This window comes from Cydia strobilella, chromosome 9 (genome assembly GCF_947568885.1).
Source record: "Cydia strobilella chromosome 9, ilCydStro3.1, whole genome shotgun sequence".
In the NCBI taxonomy this organism is placed as follows: Eukaryota; Metazoa; Arthropoda; class Insecta; order Lepidoptera; family Tortricidae; genus Cydia; species Cydia strobilella.
This window is the reverse complement of record NC_086049.1, coordinates 15041817-15056931: the sequence shown is the minus strand read 5'-3', so window position 1 is coordinate 15056931 and position 15115 is coordinate 15041817. Positions and strand designations below refer to the sequence as shown.

At 35.7% G+C, this 15115-nt stretch overlaps 2 protein-coding genes across 3 annotated transcripts in view; one reads left to right on the top strand and one right to left on the bottom strand.

Annotated features, from left to right (window-relative positions):
• Positions 1-15115, bottom strand: part of LOC134744397 (adenylosuccinate lyase) — a 55813-nt gene that overhangs the window by 22968 nt on the left and 17730 nt on the right. The window lies entirely within an intron of this gene.
• Positions 455-15115, top strand: part of LOC134744353 (uncharacterized) — a 29990-nt gene continuing 15329 nt past the window's right edge. The window contains exon 1 of one of the 2 annotated variants that reach the window (XM_063678129.1): positions 455-608. In XM_063678129.1, the coding sequence (XP_063534199.1) occupies positions 588-608 (21 nt within the window). In that variant the 5' untranslated portion in view covers positions 455-587. Of the gene's footprint in view, positions 609-13372; positions 13527-15115 lie in introns of those variants that run through there. The other variant, XM_063678131.1, reaches the window with a different exon arrangement.

Below are 15115 nucleotides of genomic sequence, written 5' to 3'. Positions count from 1 at the left end.
ATTACAACAATAACGCAATTATGGGTCAACCTAGGTGCCAATTTAAAGGTCAAAAAGTCACATCCCGCGGTTAATCTAGTAGCAAGACTGAGTCAGTCGTTTTGGCCTCTCCTGACGGGACACTCGATTTAAAACGATCAAAAAACGATTTTTTGGCAATTGCAAATTTTGGTACTTATCTATGGTCCAGAAGGTAAACTAAACTTTTGATAACCAAAGGCAAACCAACTTTTTTTTACATGAGCTCTATCAAAATATAATACCTATTTAATTCGACTGACTTTTGCTTAAAGCATATTTCGAGTGATGAGCGATTAAACTCGATAAGTCATATTTAAAGTTCTAATTTCAAAAACCCATTTGATCGACCGGGGTTTGACCGTTCATGGCGGTGCTCACCTCTCGATTTTTTTTAAATTACTTTGGACCATAGATACCTAGTAGAGATAAAGTTGTGATTTGTGCCAGTGATTATAATCGATAGACGCTGTAATCGATCGAAAGTGGAGTGGTATTCGCGCGGCTTGGTGAGGATATCGCCAGGTTCGAGGGAGTTTATTATCTGGGAACACGAGAAAGGCGCCAAAATGGCCCCCTTGACGGATGCCGTAAGTAAATTTCAAAATTAGATTAAAAAGGATATGAAGCGATCATTAGTGTCAGCTATTACCTTTTTAGGGAGCCATTATTATCAGTCGAATCCTTTAATTAAATAAATATCACAAATACTTATAATATGAATGTTCTTATACTACTAGAAATATAATAAATATCTGTTATGAAACGGCATCTAATTGTAATAAAAAAATACAAAACATTCTTAAAAAGTAATAAGGGTCTTCTTATCTCTACGACTGAGACGAAATTCCATACAATTTCAATGCTATGCGTCGGTTAATAGAAGCATTTCTATTTCAACTTCATATTTACAAAGAACTTAATTGCACGCATCGCCGTACATTTCCTGACTCATCAAACCGAATTTACATACAATACCGTACATTCTTCTGTAAGTACATGTTACGAGCGAGGTTATAAAAAAATTATAAACTTCGACATTTAAACTGAAGCGAACCTTAAATTGTTCAGCTTAAAGTACAACAGTTCTGGTTGTTACGTACTTTATTTGATGCAGATAGAGGGGAGCCCAATAATGTGTTAATTAGTGAAGTGTAAGGATAGGAGGGATATTTTAGAACTCTCGTGTCCCTTTAGTTCTTGAATATCTTACCTACAACCTACAGTATAATCAATACAACGTCGTCATATGTTAACGAAGACACATATTTATTTAAGTATCTTACGGAGTGTCAATTTCATCAACCTTGACTACAGTTTGATTCCAAGATTAGCGCATACATTTTTGACGTTTAATTACCTAATCTCGTTTAGTTACTTATGTCGGGCCTAAGAAATGTATACCTACACTACCGAAAAAGCTATTATTATACGAACGAGTCATTCAAATTAAATGCTTTGACCGAAATGTCAAAATCAAAAGATGATATGTTTGATATAAATAACGTTACTATATCTGTGTTGCGTTGATAAGATGCGTTTTATCTTAAACTATTAAAAAGCATTTTTTATTTTATTTTTTACTTATTACTAAGCCGTTCATCGCCACCATTTTGTAGGCGTGTAACGCATTACTCGCGCTGCCGCACGCCGACCATGGCGCATTGTGAGCCGACCAGCCGACCTACTGGTAACAAACGATATAATGTTGTATGTGGCACAACGTATCCACAGATAATGAGGACTTTAGATGATAATGGAAGATTTTGTAACTGGAAAATCAAAAGCAAGTGTAATATAGTGCTGCTACGCGTGCACCACGTGAGGGACTGAACATATACCATGAAATTAAAAACACGTATTGACATTGCTGACCAAAAACAACCTACGTAATTTATTCAGGTTCATTTTTGCTTGGTTGGGCTTTGGTGGGAAACAACGAAATGTGTAGTAACCGTTTTTAGGAGGTCTTTGATACTCATATAACTCATAATTATTGAGTTTCATAAGGCACATCCCTTTCGGACTATTTAGAAAGGACGACAATCTCTTATGGCAGAACTGTTGCAAAAGTGACCGCTTTCATCTGTAAATAATAATTCCTAATCTCTCCGGTGGCGCTAGGTAGGCTCTGGGACATGACATGAACCATAGAGGTATAATAATGTAGAGATGAAATGGGCGAGGGGGAACAAATAACCCGACCAAATTACGTAGGTCGTTTTTGGTATGTTGTCAGGAATGTTAAAACGTGTTTTTAATTTTGTCGCATTGCGTATGTTCTGTCCCTCATGGTCGCACGGGCGCACATCTATATAAGATACTAGGTGTATGGTCTAGGTATTTCGGTGTATGGACAGGGGTGCGAATCTTCTCGCTTCGGGCAAACTCGGCTTCGTTCGGCTTAGCAATTATTAGGGTTGGCACAACTTGACGTCCCTTTGCGTGCACGACCACAGATAAATGACTTGAATTTTACAACCCTAAATAGCAGAAAGGGATAGTACCACATATTAAAAAGGGATAGCATGATTGGACCCTGAACCACTGTCAAACTTCGGTTTTGTAGGAGTTTCCTTTCTGTACAGTAGTACTATTATTTATTATGTGGTATGGTGGCGCCGCCTATTTACTGTTTTTTGATGAACACTTTTCAGATATAGAGTTTTTCTCCTTTTACTTCTACACTCCATACGAAGTAGGTATCTTAATAGGAAATTGATGACAGTTTACCATAGTTGCATCCCTGTCGCTCAAGGGAGTAGGCCAACCATTAGCTAATGACTCGGGTGCACGCAGCCCGATTAGCGTTAATCTACGCTCAAGTTGTACTGATAAGTGACGAGAACAGGGGAAAATGTGAGAAAGGTGGCCGGTTGAAGCGTGTAATCTCACTTTTTAATATGTGGTTAGCGGCAATATTAAGGTGGGTATGAAGGGCGAGTCGCCCTGGGCGACTGACGGATACAAATACTTAAGTGACGAAGCAAAGACGATTTATTTATTCGGGAAGGCTTGGAAGCAATACGATTTTGGCATTTTGCCAAGATGTAGTAGATGTCCTGAGACCAGCCTGAGACATTATTATTATAAAATAACTTACACATATTTACTTAAATTTTGGTTAGGAAAATAAGAATAATAACAGGGTGTAGTTTTTCTTGTAAGTCTTGTAACGTCGTTGCTATGTACATACTTATATAGATAAATACATACTTAGATACATAAATAACATTCATAACTCAGGAACAAATATTCCTGATGAAACACACAATTACTTACAGGGATTCGAATCCGGGATCTCCTGCTTCGTAAGCAGGGCCAGTCAGTACCAACCAGGCTGTTAGAGGCCGTTTATATAAAATAACAAATACAATGAACAAACTACTATTTTTATAGCTTTAAAAAACTAAAAAGAATAACGTTATCGCTATTTACTATCACTACCGTTACCGTTTAATGTAATATAAAGAATACGTAAACATAAGAGTTTTCTCTAAGCTTTCTTTAACCTTTTGGTTAAATAGACAACTACAAGGTATAGTCTGGCAAACCAATTTTGTCAGTAGCGATAGAATATAAAAACTACACATCCCTCATTTTGAGGTGATAAACCTAGTATAGGTACAGCACGATTCTCTCTGCCTATGCTCTAGTGACAAACTCTTGCCAAACTATACTTTTGGTCGCAGGACCAGGGGCACCAGGCGGCCCCGGGAGTCCCCGACCCAGGCAAATCGACTGAGCCCATAGACACGGCCCGGTTCCTGCAGGACGTAGTCAATGGCATGGCTATTGAGAGCGACTACGAGTCCGAGTCCACCACCGAGCAGATGGCCAGTGACGCGCCTCAGGCCGTGTCTTACATTGTACATAAGCAGGCGACTCCTCGCCCTCTGGTAAGCGCTAGTTTTATAATAAAAATCAACGGGTGACATTTATTGAAATTCTGTCAGAATCTATACTACTACTTCACTGGCTCAGTGGCTCAGCTCTGACGCAAGAGAGCGCCACATAGCCCTATTATGCGCCCACTCTGCGCCCCTTCACGCCAGTTGGGTATTCCGAGGGCGGAAAGGTCTTTTACTTATTTTAGGGCTTCGTCATTCCAGCGGTATCTGGGACGCTGTATCAGCGGTATCAGAATCTACAGATTCAGTAATTAACTCTTTCAAGACGAAATTCCGGAAAGATGGAGCTAATGGAAAAAGACGGAGTCCATTAAAAATAGATAGTCAACGCTGTAAACAAAGGTACAGACACATGACGGCCTACAGAAGAAGTGGGTAAACAACGTAAACTTTATATCATGAAGTACAAACGTAACGTAATTCTTCAGAGAGTCCTTAATACAGCAGAACTTTATATACAATCTATAACCTAACCTTACAAGAATGAGTAACGAAAGATAGCGGGAAAAAACAAAGTAACCATATCAACAAAACAGCATTTACATTTGAATAAATAACTTTTTTTTTTTATTCAAAATATTTATCAGTACGGTTTTTACTCACTATTATTTTTAGTCGCTTTTGGCGATATGTTTCGGATTCTTTGGGAATCCATCCTCAGGCACAAGTGTCCGCGGCGGTTTGTTTTTTATTATTATTTAAAACTAGCCGAAACAAATAAATACTACCTGCGTGTGTTATTGTCATTAAATTAGCAGCTTCATAAACAAACATGACTAGAAAAACAGGCAACTCCATGACCTAAATCAACCTTAAACGTGTTTGTATCTTGGGATAATTATATATTATATTGGTTGCTCAAACCACCACTAAAGCATTTATGAAGCCGTTCCTGTAATTCATGACTACACAAAAATAAAGCAGAAGTGTTCCAGTATTTGGCAGCGTCACGCAAACTGCGGAATGCGCTGCGAGCATTGTCTAACTCTCTCCTCGCCGTTTCTTGTAAGAATTACTGGCATTACTGCAGTTATCTAACGATAACTGGACGTGATAGAAAGGGTACATTTCTCGGCAGTTCAAGTTTTAAAGGATTAGTTCCAGTCTTTCAGTATAAGACCTACCTGTAAATGTAAGGCCTGGAAAAGGAAAAGTCGCAACAATTTTCTATACTAGGGCGGCGGGTCGCTTCAGTAATTACCTATGAGGGCTATGGTGGGGCTATGTATGAATAGGCACAATCGCGTATACACGCCCTTTCGAGAATTCTACGACTATCTCCTTAAATAAATCGAATATCAATGCTTTAATTTAGTATGTGTACTAACTTTTCTTACTAACTTTTGAATAAGTACTGCAGTTACCTATTACCTATATTCGGGATCCCTTTGTTTTCCATAAACTTATTGTTTCGAATTTCGATAGTCAGAAATTGATATCCATATAATTTACGGACATAAACATCAATAGTCATAATTTTTGTTAAGTATAACGCTTAATAGTTCTCATATTAAAGATCTATAATATTAGACACTATATTCACAAAAGTGATGTATATAATTGATGACTATAACATTCAAAGGCCTATCAATAATTATTCAGATATATTTTAAGGTATATATTGTAACGTACTAATAGTTGTTATTCATATCGATATCGTTTTAATGACTAAAGTGACTTACGTCTAAAAAACCAAATGTATCTATACTGGAAAAGTGGGTTAGATTAAGTTAGCACTGCGATCCTTACAAAGCCGAACTGCTACTAAAAAAGTCGGTTAGGTTAGGTTAGAACTGGGATCCTTACAGAACCGAACTGCTACCAGGAAAGTCGGTTAGGTTAGAAGTTGGTTCTGTAAGGATCGCAGTTCTAACTTAGAACTGCGATCCTTACAGAACCAAACTGCTACCAGAAAAGTGGGTTTGGTTAGGTCTGCGACCCTTACAAAACCGAACTGCTATCAGAAAAGTGGGTTAGGTTATGTAAAAACTGCAACTGTGACCCTCGCAGAACCTAAGTGCTACTAGAAAAGTGGGTTAGGTTAGGTAACTAATCACGTGACTACCTTATCATTATAACCTGCGAAAAAAGACCTTACAACAATTTTTATAAGCAAGTTTATTGCCTTCAACATTATGTAATGTTATATGATCTGGATTTTAAATATTATGAATTCGGAAATGCAACTTCGGATTCGGAATTGCAATTTATCTTGTTTCATTTTATGACTATTGACAATATGACTACTAAAAATTATGATGGAAAACGTTATGGACTGAAAAAATCGGATATTAAAATTTATGGGAACCAATTGAGACCCGTCATATTCATATTTAGAGCTATAACAAATAGAAAATAAAAATACAACCAACCAAAAACTAGATAGATCAAAACAATAACTTTCCATTGTACAACTTTCCCCAAAATCGCATAGCGTAACAAAAGTGGGATAGTGTGCCATCGACAAATAGGTCGCGGGCAGCAACCTTTGTAAACGCACCCCGGGTCGCAGGCACTTTGGCGCCAAAACGGCGCCATCGTGGCGGCGCCGGGGGAGCAGACTGATCAATTCTGTGACGTATATGTGTATTATAGCAGGGAAATGTATAAGGGAGTCGGGAAAATACGACCTACCTACTTGTTGTTTTATTTTTTCTGAAACTGTTTTTTGAGATGTTCAGTACAGGTATACATACTATCTATAGTTGGTCAAGCAAATCTTGTCAGTAGAAAAAGTCGGCAAATTTTAAAAAATGTAGGCGCGAAGGGATATCGTCCCATAGTAAATTTGAATTTCGCGCCTTTTTCTACTGACAAGATTTGCTTGACCAACTTATATCTAAGTACTTTTAATTTTCCAAGCGTCGCTTGTCATTGGAGTATAGGGTTTATAACTTATAACCTTCAAAAGAGAGATAAGGTTGAATATAATTAATGTTTAATCTACTGTTACTGAGAAAATTGGTTTTCCAGACTATATTTAAAAAAAAAACAACAGTAGGTAAGTTTTCTCACGTTCAATAAAATTTAATAGGAATTTGAATGCAATTTCCTTGCCAAAGGCAAAGATAGATATAAGTCCTTAATAGATGGATAGTCTTAGGAAAAAACGTGCCTCGAAAATCACGAAAATTTGATTCTCGATCAGATGGCGCCACTAGTTTTGGCCTACTCTCGTATAGAGGGCGTTGACTGTTTCGTTTGTTATTTATAATTTTAACGGATACCAGTGAAAGAACATGGGTCAAAATGATATAAAAATAATTAATGCAAATAAAAAAATAATTTACCCATATTTAAATACATTTTAACGTATTTTTATAAATCTTCATTTTTAGTTTTAAAGTATGTCGATAGATGGCAGTGAATTTACAGTGGTTACAAAATTTACTATGACAGTACCGCTCTATCTTATTATATCCTCATTGCCAAAGGTCATGAAATCGACAGTTTAAAAGAGGAACGAAAAGAAAAACAAAGTTCAGCCTTCAGCCATGAAATGTCAACGCGCGTGAGTAAATAAATTACAACCTCTACCAACTTATTTATAACCATACGTGATCGCAAAGATAGTAAGTTACTCTATGGTGATCGTGATGCATCAGACATATTACGTTAACATAATGGTTTTAGTTTGTCTTCATTTTTAATAAATGCATAATACTTATGGATATTTCTAAGCCTTAGCCTCCCGAGTCCCAGAGGTCCTTATTTTTAGCAATATTCCAAAACTTGATTTTAACTGAATAAAGTCAAGGTTCCAAATTCAAAAACGAAACTAACTATTCTGAGACTTAGGAGGATAGAGCAGTTTTAAAGTAGCTTAACGTTTAGCTCTAAAATAACTATGGTGAAAAACCGTTACATTGAAATAGCGATATTTCCAGCCTAGCGATTGGTACATATTGAATTTATTTGTACGTTGAATCGACATCAACGCAGTACCAGGTAAGTTAATGTTAGTAGTATAACAATGGGCAATGCTACACCACCACTGACGACACACCATCGTTGACAAATGAATTGACCTCTTATGACCTTTATTGCAATGACTCAAAGCCCACCAATGGTCAATGAAATTGTTGTTGTTCGTAACTACGTTACATTTACAAAGAGGCATTGTTCACACAATACCTACGTGCATAAAGCGGTCCAGATACGGCCTAATATATCAATTTTTATGCAACGCTGAGACTAAACTTCATAAGGAACAAAAATAAACATGGGACTCGTACGTGCTAATTTTTAGTACTCACAATTTTATTTACTCTTGGGTTCATTGCCATTTGCAGTACTCAATAATATTGTTAGCACTTGTAAATAAATAATTGATCGAGTGTTAGCGAAGGTCCCCGTTTCAGCATGGACAAAAATGTTTTCGTATATCCGGATGTTCTCGTCTACATCGCATCGCATTTCGCGGTTGCATTTCTCAACCAATTATCGTGAAATTTTGTGGGCAGGTTTAAGAATTAAATAGATTTTATTGTCGATTCAGTTCTCAGAAATATTTAAAAATGGCGGAGCCCATGGGGGTTCGGGAGGTCTACAGCTCACAGCACAGAGCCTAGTCATTAATAATTAATTATGCATATAAATGTGTCATTTAATAATTCACATGGTAAATAAAAACATAATTTATTAGTCATTGCTGAATCATTTTCAGGAACTGGGAAGAGGACTTTAATAAGAAACACAAATCTCATTAAAATGATTCATCTGAAAATATGTACCAATTGATATTACATTGACATTAATTATTAGACTGTGTATCTCTTTAATAATGCCCGTCAATAATAGCGTGTAGTTTATGTAAATAAATGCAAAATTTATGTTCCATTGAATATTTATGTAAATCCATACTAATATTATAAATGCGAAATTATGTCTGTCTGCCTGTGTGTTACTTCTTCACGCTTAAACCGCTGAACCGATTTAGTTGAAATTTGGCATAGAGATAGTTTGAGTCCCGGAGAAGGACATAGGATAGTTTTTATCCCGAAAATCATCCCTTAAGAGGGTCAAAAGTGGGGTGGAATTGAGATAATTAATGAATTGCCTGATAATTTGTGTAAGCAATTTGTGTGTTCAAATTGAATGATTGCTATTACACTTTTTCCAGGCGCTTCACTTACTCTAGCTGCTGTTACCGATTCCACGCAGACGAAGTCGCGGGCAAAAGCTAGTTTTAAATAAGTTCTGAAACACTTTTTGTGTTAATGCTAATGTGGTTTTATTTATCTTGTTTGTTTCGACAAGTTTCTAACTAAGATAATTTATGAAACTATAAACAAGTATGTAACAAAAACATCTTACAATCTGACGTGTATCTGCGAGTTCTATCACAACTACAACCGTATGGTTTATGTACCAAGTCAAGTATCTAATTCGTTCGATTTTGTTCCTTATTATCCTTCAATAGAGTCCTAATTACAGGTATTATTCCCGCTGATGGAATACTCTTTGATTTTAAAAGTCTATATAATGCTTGCGTCGGCAGCGCGCATATATGCAGTTATGCCGCTTGTAGACCGGAAAAGTCTAGAAAGTGGCTTTTCTATTTCCAAATAGCTCCATAATAAACGATCTGGCTGGTTAGAGGCGGGATGAATGCAGCGATCTATGTGGAAAAATTCTGGCCAAGTGCGTGACAAGCAAACAGTTTATAGGGTTCCATGGTTATGTCACCATGCGACCTGCTTCCATGATTTGCTCTTAGTGAAAACAGGAAAAAACCATCGAAGTTTATCCAGTAGGTACCCAAATTTTGAGTTATTCGTGGAAATAACAGACGTGACATCAGCAACCTTTCATCAGTTACCTTATGGATGGTATAGAAAGGATGCCAATCTATTATGGCAGAACTGTTGCCGAAGTGACCGCTTTCAGCTTTAGATAATAGTTCCTAACCTCTACGGTGGCGCTAGTTAGGCTCTGGGACATGAGTATAACATGAACCATATAAGGCAACAAATAACCCGAGCAAATTAGGTAGGTTGTTTTTGGTAGTATTTCGGTGTATGGTGGCGCCGCCTAATTACTATTTTTTGATGGACACTTTTCATACATAGAGATTTGGCTCCTTTTTAAAGTCTCCATGAGTTACCTACTTTTATACCGTTCGATGGGATTTTTAAATCGTCAAATAGCCTACCGATTGGCTATTTCAATTTTTTATGAAAAAATTGAATCCGTATGACGGAGATGAAAAATACATGTTTACCTATATATACGGATATAACAGTAGGTATAGATATCGGAATTATCGGAAAAATTAATCCTGTTCTAGAAAATTGTAATTGATAACGATTTAGTTAGTCAGCGGCGCAGATCAATCCAGCACGAAATAATAACTGTGCTTAAATAATAAACAACGATAAACGCGGGCCGTACTCACGCACCGGGGATTCCGTATCTATTCATGTTTTTTTAATTTTAATTTTCTTAAGTTGTTTAAGTAAAGAAGAGCGGAAACTTAATGTAGGAGAATACATTCTCTTCAAAAAATTAGGATGCTTGCAAAATAGCCAAAGTCGAGCAATGTTACTAGTTATATTCAATTAGCTAGCTGCTAGACTATGCTGGTTATAAAAAAAATATATATAACGTGTAATTAAAATTCAATACTTTATTGTAATTATAATAGAATACAAATTTCGCGCGTCTTCAGTGTGGCACTGACCACCAGTTTGGCACTGATATAAACGCTATCGATAACGTAACTTACATTCTATGCATCTCGCTCGTACTCGCATATTAGTGCGAGCGATATGTATAAAAAGTAAATTATGTAGACGTTAGCGTATGTTATTATGTCCGTTTTGACATTGTCAGTGGCTTACGGGTACTGGCCGCCTTTTACGACAAATTTCAGCACGTTATAGGTGTACGAGATAAACAAACTTGTTGTAACGCAACTACGTTACAATCTTACAATGTGATCTAAAGGCTGGCTGTGATATCCTCTCAGAGATATGACAGTGAGAGAATAAATACAGGGTGTAAATTTAGTCGCCTGCAATAATTTAATCCTTTGATGATATAAAAAAAATAAAAATAAATGAACGGTTACTGCATAGAATGTTTTACACAGTTAATGACTTTTTAAATAATAAAGGGTGCTTGTCAATTAGTCTTAGTTATAATTTATTATGCTTAGCCAAATGTAATTATGTTATTATAGTTACTAATTATTTTATCTATTGACATTGAAATGTAACACCTTTTTTGTATACCTATAGTCACAATAAATATATTATGATTATGATTACGATTACGATGTGAATATATAGGCCATACTGAACAACTTTTACTATGGGACCAACGACCAACCCCGAAATCGCCAATAAAATATTGACTCTCCCATAGAAAATGTCAACGTCAGACCAGCCAAAATGAATGAACCAGCCAAATTTTTTATTCGTGATTTCGGGTTTGGTCCCATAGTAAAAGTTGCTCAGTATTATGACCTATATATTCACATCGCAGGTAAATTATTTCAGGTGACTAAAATACCCTGTACGTAATTCGTAGGGGAGTATAAAACCCTAAACATTAACACGCACTAGGTATATTTTTCTAAATTTTCACAAAGTCAGTATCTTAGTAATCCAAAATTATCGCAATAGGGAACACGAATTAAATAAGTAACTACTTAATAACAACCACAATCTACAAGGTGCTATGATGAACCTTCGACCAAACTTTGCCGAAGGTTCTTAGTGTTATGTTTAGCAGAAAAAACCTATTCATGCTTTGCCGCACGAACGAACATGGAGTTATGGATAACTGCACTGTATTACAACAAGAAACAGTTATGACAAAATAACAGTTTATAAAACCTGAAAATGTTCACTTTCAAGTCTGGTCTAGGAATGTTACTTTAAAATTATTTAGTGATGGCAAAACGACCAAAAATATGATTGATTTCTTAAAAATAATTATGACTACAGTACATCGTATAATATGACACGAAAATTTTATTCCAACAATAGATTTACTGCATGTTTGTATTAATATGAATAATATTTTCGTAATAATAGCTGCCGAAAGTGATTCGTCACAACACGATGTGTTTTAAAGATTCCCTGAACTTCTACAGAAAAAAAGGATCATGTCGAACGTATATCTAGCTCTAGGTCTAGCAAATCTTGTCAGTAGAAAAAGGTTTAAAAAATGTAGGCGCGAAGGGATATCGTCCCATAGAAAATTTGAATTTCGCGCCTTTTCTACTGACAAGATTTGCTTGACAACATAAATATTCTGTTTTTTTCGGTTTAGGTTTTTGGATTAGGAACTCCATGTCTGGCTTGTAGTAGGTTAGGTACTTACTTATACCTAATATTTTATGTACTATTTAAATAGTGATTCAGTTCGTGATAGAAGAAAGAAGTAACTGGTCTATCTGCAAGGAATACAAGTGACCTTATAAGGGCTTGATAGAGCACTTTTAAACTGAGAAAGTAACGGTTAATTAAGATTTTGAGGCGATTGTCATTTCCCGCGCTTTCACACACTTCCACAGACTGATAACATCTAGATCTGGGGTAATAACAGCTCGTTACTGCCCGTGTTTTTTTTTAATTAAAAAAAGAGTTAACAATTTGTAGAACATGGTATTTGATAGCAAAACACTGCGCTACGTGTCACGGATATTGCTACTTGCTATATATGTTTTCTTTTGCGAAAGTTGCATAAAACGTAATCGATTACAGGTGGACATTTATTTCACTTAAGAAGGTTTTCTATTTTAAATGTTTGTCCGATTTCATAGATTTTCTAAACGTTGTACTTTTTGTAATAAAAGGATAGCAAAGGATGTATCAGAACCTTACGTTTTGCTGTAACAGTGGTCGTGCAAAACCTAAAAATTTTAAGAGAACCTTAGCGATTCTCCTAGAAAACTAGGCTTTCTATGAATATGTAATATGTAAGTAAAATTTCATTATTTTATTTGATATCTGGATTTTGTTATAAATTTGTGTTATTTGTGTATGTAGGTACCTGTATCTAGTTTGTATGTTTTGTTGAATATTGCGTAACGGCACATGCTCGAGTCCTACAACTACTACTATTGAATTGACGCACAGAACACACTAGAGCCATCGCTCTAAATAAATGAAACAAAACAGTCCTCTTAAACATCCAAAGCAACCATCATCCTCCATTAGGTTGCAATTAAATATTTCACAACCGTGTCTGGGACACCTCTGATACGAAGAACGATCGGGATCATCGCAAGCTCGATATAAATCAATCAGTGAAACTTATTCAAAATGAATGAAAGTTTACTCATCTGCCGTACTACGCCACCGGTTTACCAACCAGTAACTAAAGAGCTCCCCTACCCCTTAAGAACCATAGAGCTTAGCTCAAGCTAGGGGGAATTGTTTTAAAGTCCAGGGGTCTTGAGTGGAGTTCTAATGAAGCATAGAGGCGGAGTACCGGGCGGTGGTAGCGATAGTCGCTCCGTGCCGCACAACGAACGCGCTTGTGTCTACCGTTGAACGCATTCGAAATTTACGCGCGTTCGAAATTTGAACGAGTGGAAGTGAATTTGAGTGACGTGATTTTCGATTAGTGAAGAAGTAGCTTTTGGTGAGTTTTTTGTTTGCTATTATTTTTGGAGTTTTTTAAAACTAATATTAAATTAGAAGTCAATTATTATGCGAATTCATTATCACGATCCATGTAGGTGTAGGTAATTAGTAAATGGATGCAATATACATAATAGCACGTAAGTACACTTAATAATAACATTAATAGAACGAAACTTATAAGTACAATGTATTTTACATAGTTAAATTCTCCATAAATGGACTGAAAACTTAAATAAGTATATAGTACATTTTTGTATTTTTAAATGGATTAGATAATCCCAAAGAAAATAAAAAGTAGATAAGTAAACATAACACAACAATAGGCAATGACAGTGGTCTTGAACGAGTTCACAGGTAGTACTTTGCTGTGAACATAACAGTAAACGTACACCAGCATGCATGTCACGCAGTCATTAAGGGCCCTGACATGTCAGATTTAGTTTAAGCGAAAAACGTTCAGAACGATTTTTTATTTATTTGAAGTGGCTTTAATTCAAAGTCAAAGACAAAATATTCTTTATTCAAATAGGCCTAGCAAAAAGCACTTTTAAATTGCCACTTTTACAAATATTACCTTAATCTTAGAGCAATTTATTGATGCAGTTATTATTATTCTTAAAAACATTGAATTATTATAGATATGTCAAACTTAATAATAAGATTTTCACAAAAGGATCGTCAAACACCAAATTGTAAGATTAGTAAGCATAATGACTCAAAAAAAATGTAAAATAGATCGATACATAAGGTGTTTTGATTTCTTATTATAACGGCGATATTATACAAGTTTATGTATTACATTTAAAACTCTGGAAGAATTCTGATATGATTAGATTAGCTTTAATTTTTTTTTCAATAAACATTGTCATTAATTAATTAATTAATTAAAATCGAGTTATTGAACTAATTAAACTTTACTAATTTTACTAGAAAGCGAAAATATTCTATATTGTAATCATTTCGTAAACAATAACTATTCATATTAAGCATCGATATATCACTTTATCCGGAAATCAAGAAATGCAATGAATTTTGTTGATTAAACTGACCGACCTCCAGACATGTTTCAAATTAATATTTCTCGGATTGCTTACAGTACCAACAAGATGGTTAAAACAATGCATTTACATTAAGAATAAAAAACTAAAAACGCATAGGTATAAACTTGAACTTAAGAAACAACCAACATGCAACATTTCCCGACACGTAGGTACACTTCATATAAATACCCGATAAATATCCACTAATGTAAAGCAATTACTCGTACATAAATTAATTCATATACTTTCGCATAGGTATATATCTCCGATGCGATTGGAAAGTGCGTGCGTGCGTTTCGCTCCGGTAGCTGCGGCATGTCCACGACTGGACATTGTCTTGTAATTAGTATGTAACATGAAAATCAATGTTCGACGCTGAAAGATAGTATGGACACGACACGACTGGTTGTCGTTTTTTGTTTAAAAAAATGCGGCGATTTTGACAAAAAAAGTTGAATGAACAAGTGAACGTCTCTTCCTCATGCCATCTTAAGAGCTTTTCCGGCTACATACTTGTCTTAGAAAGTCCAGAAAAGGCCAGAACGAA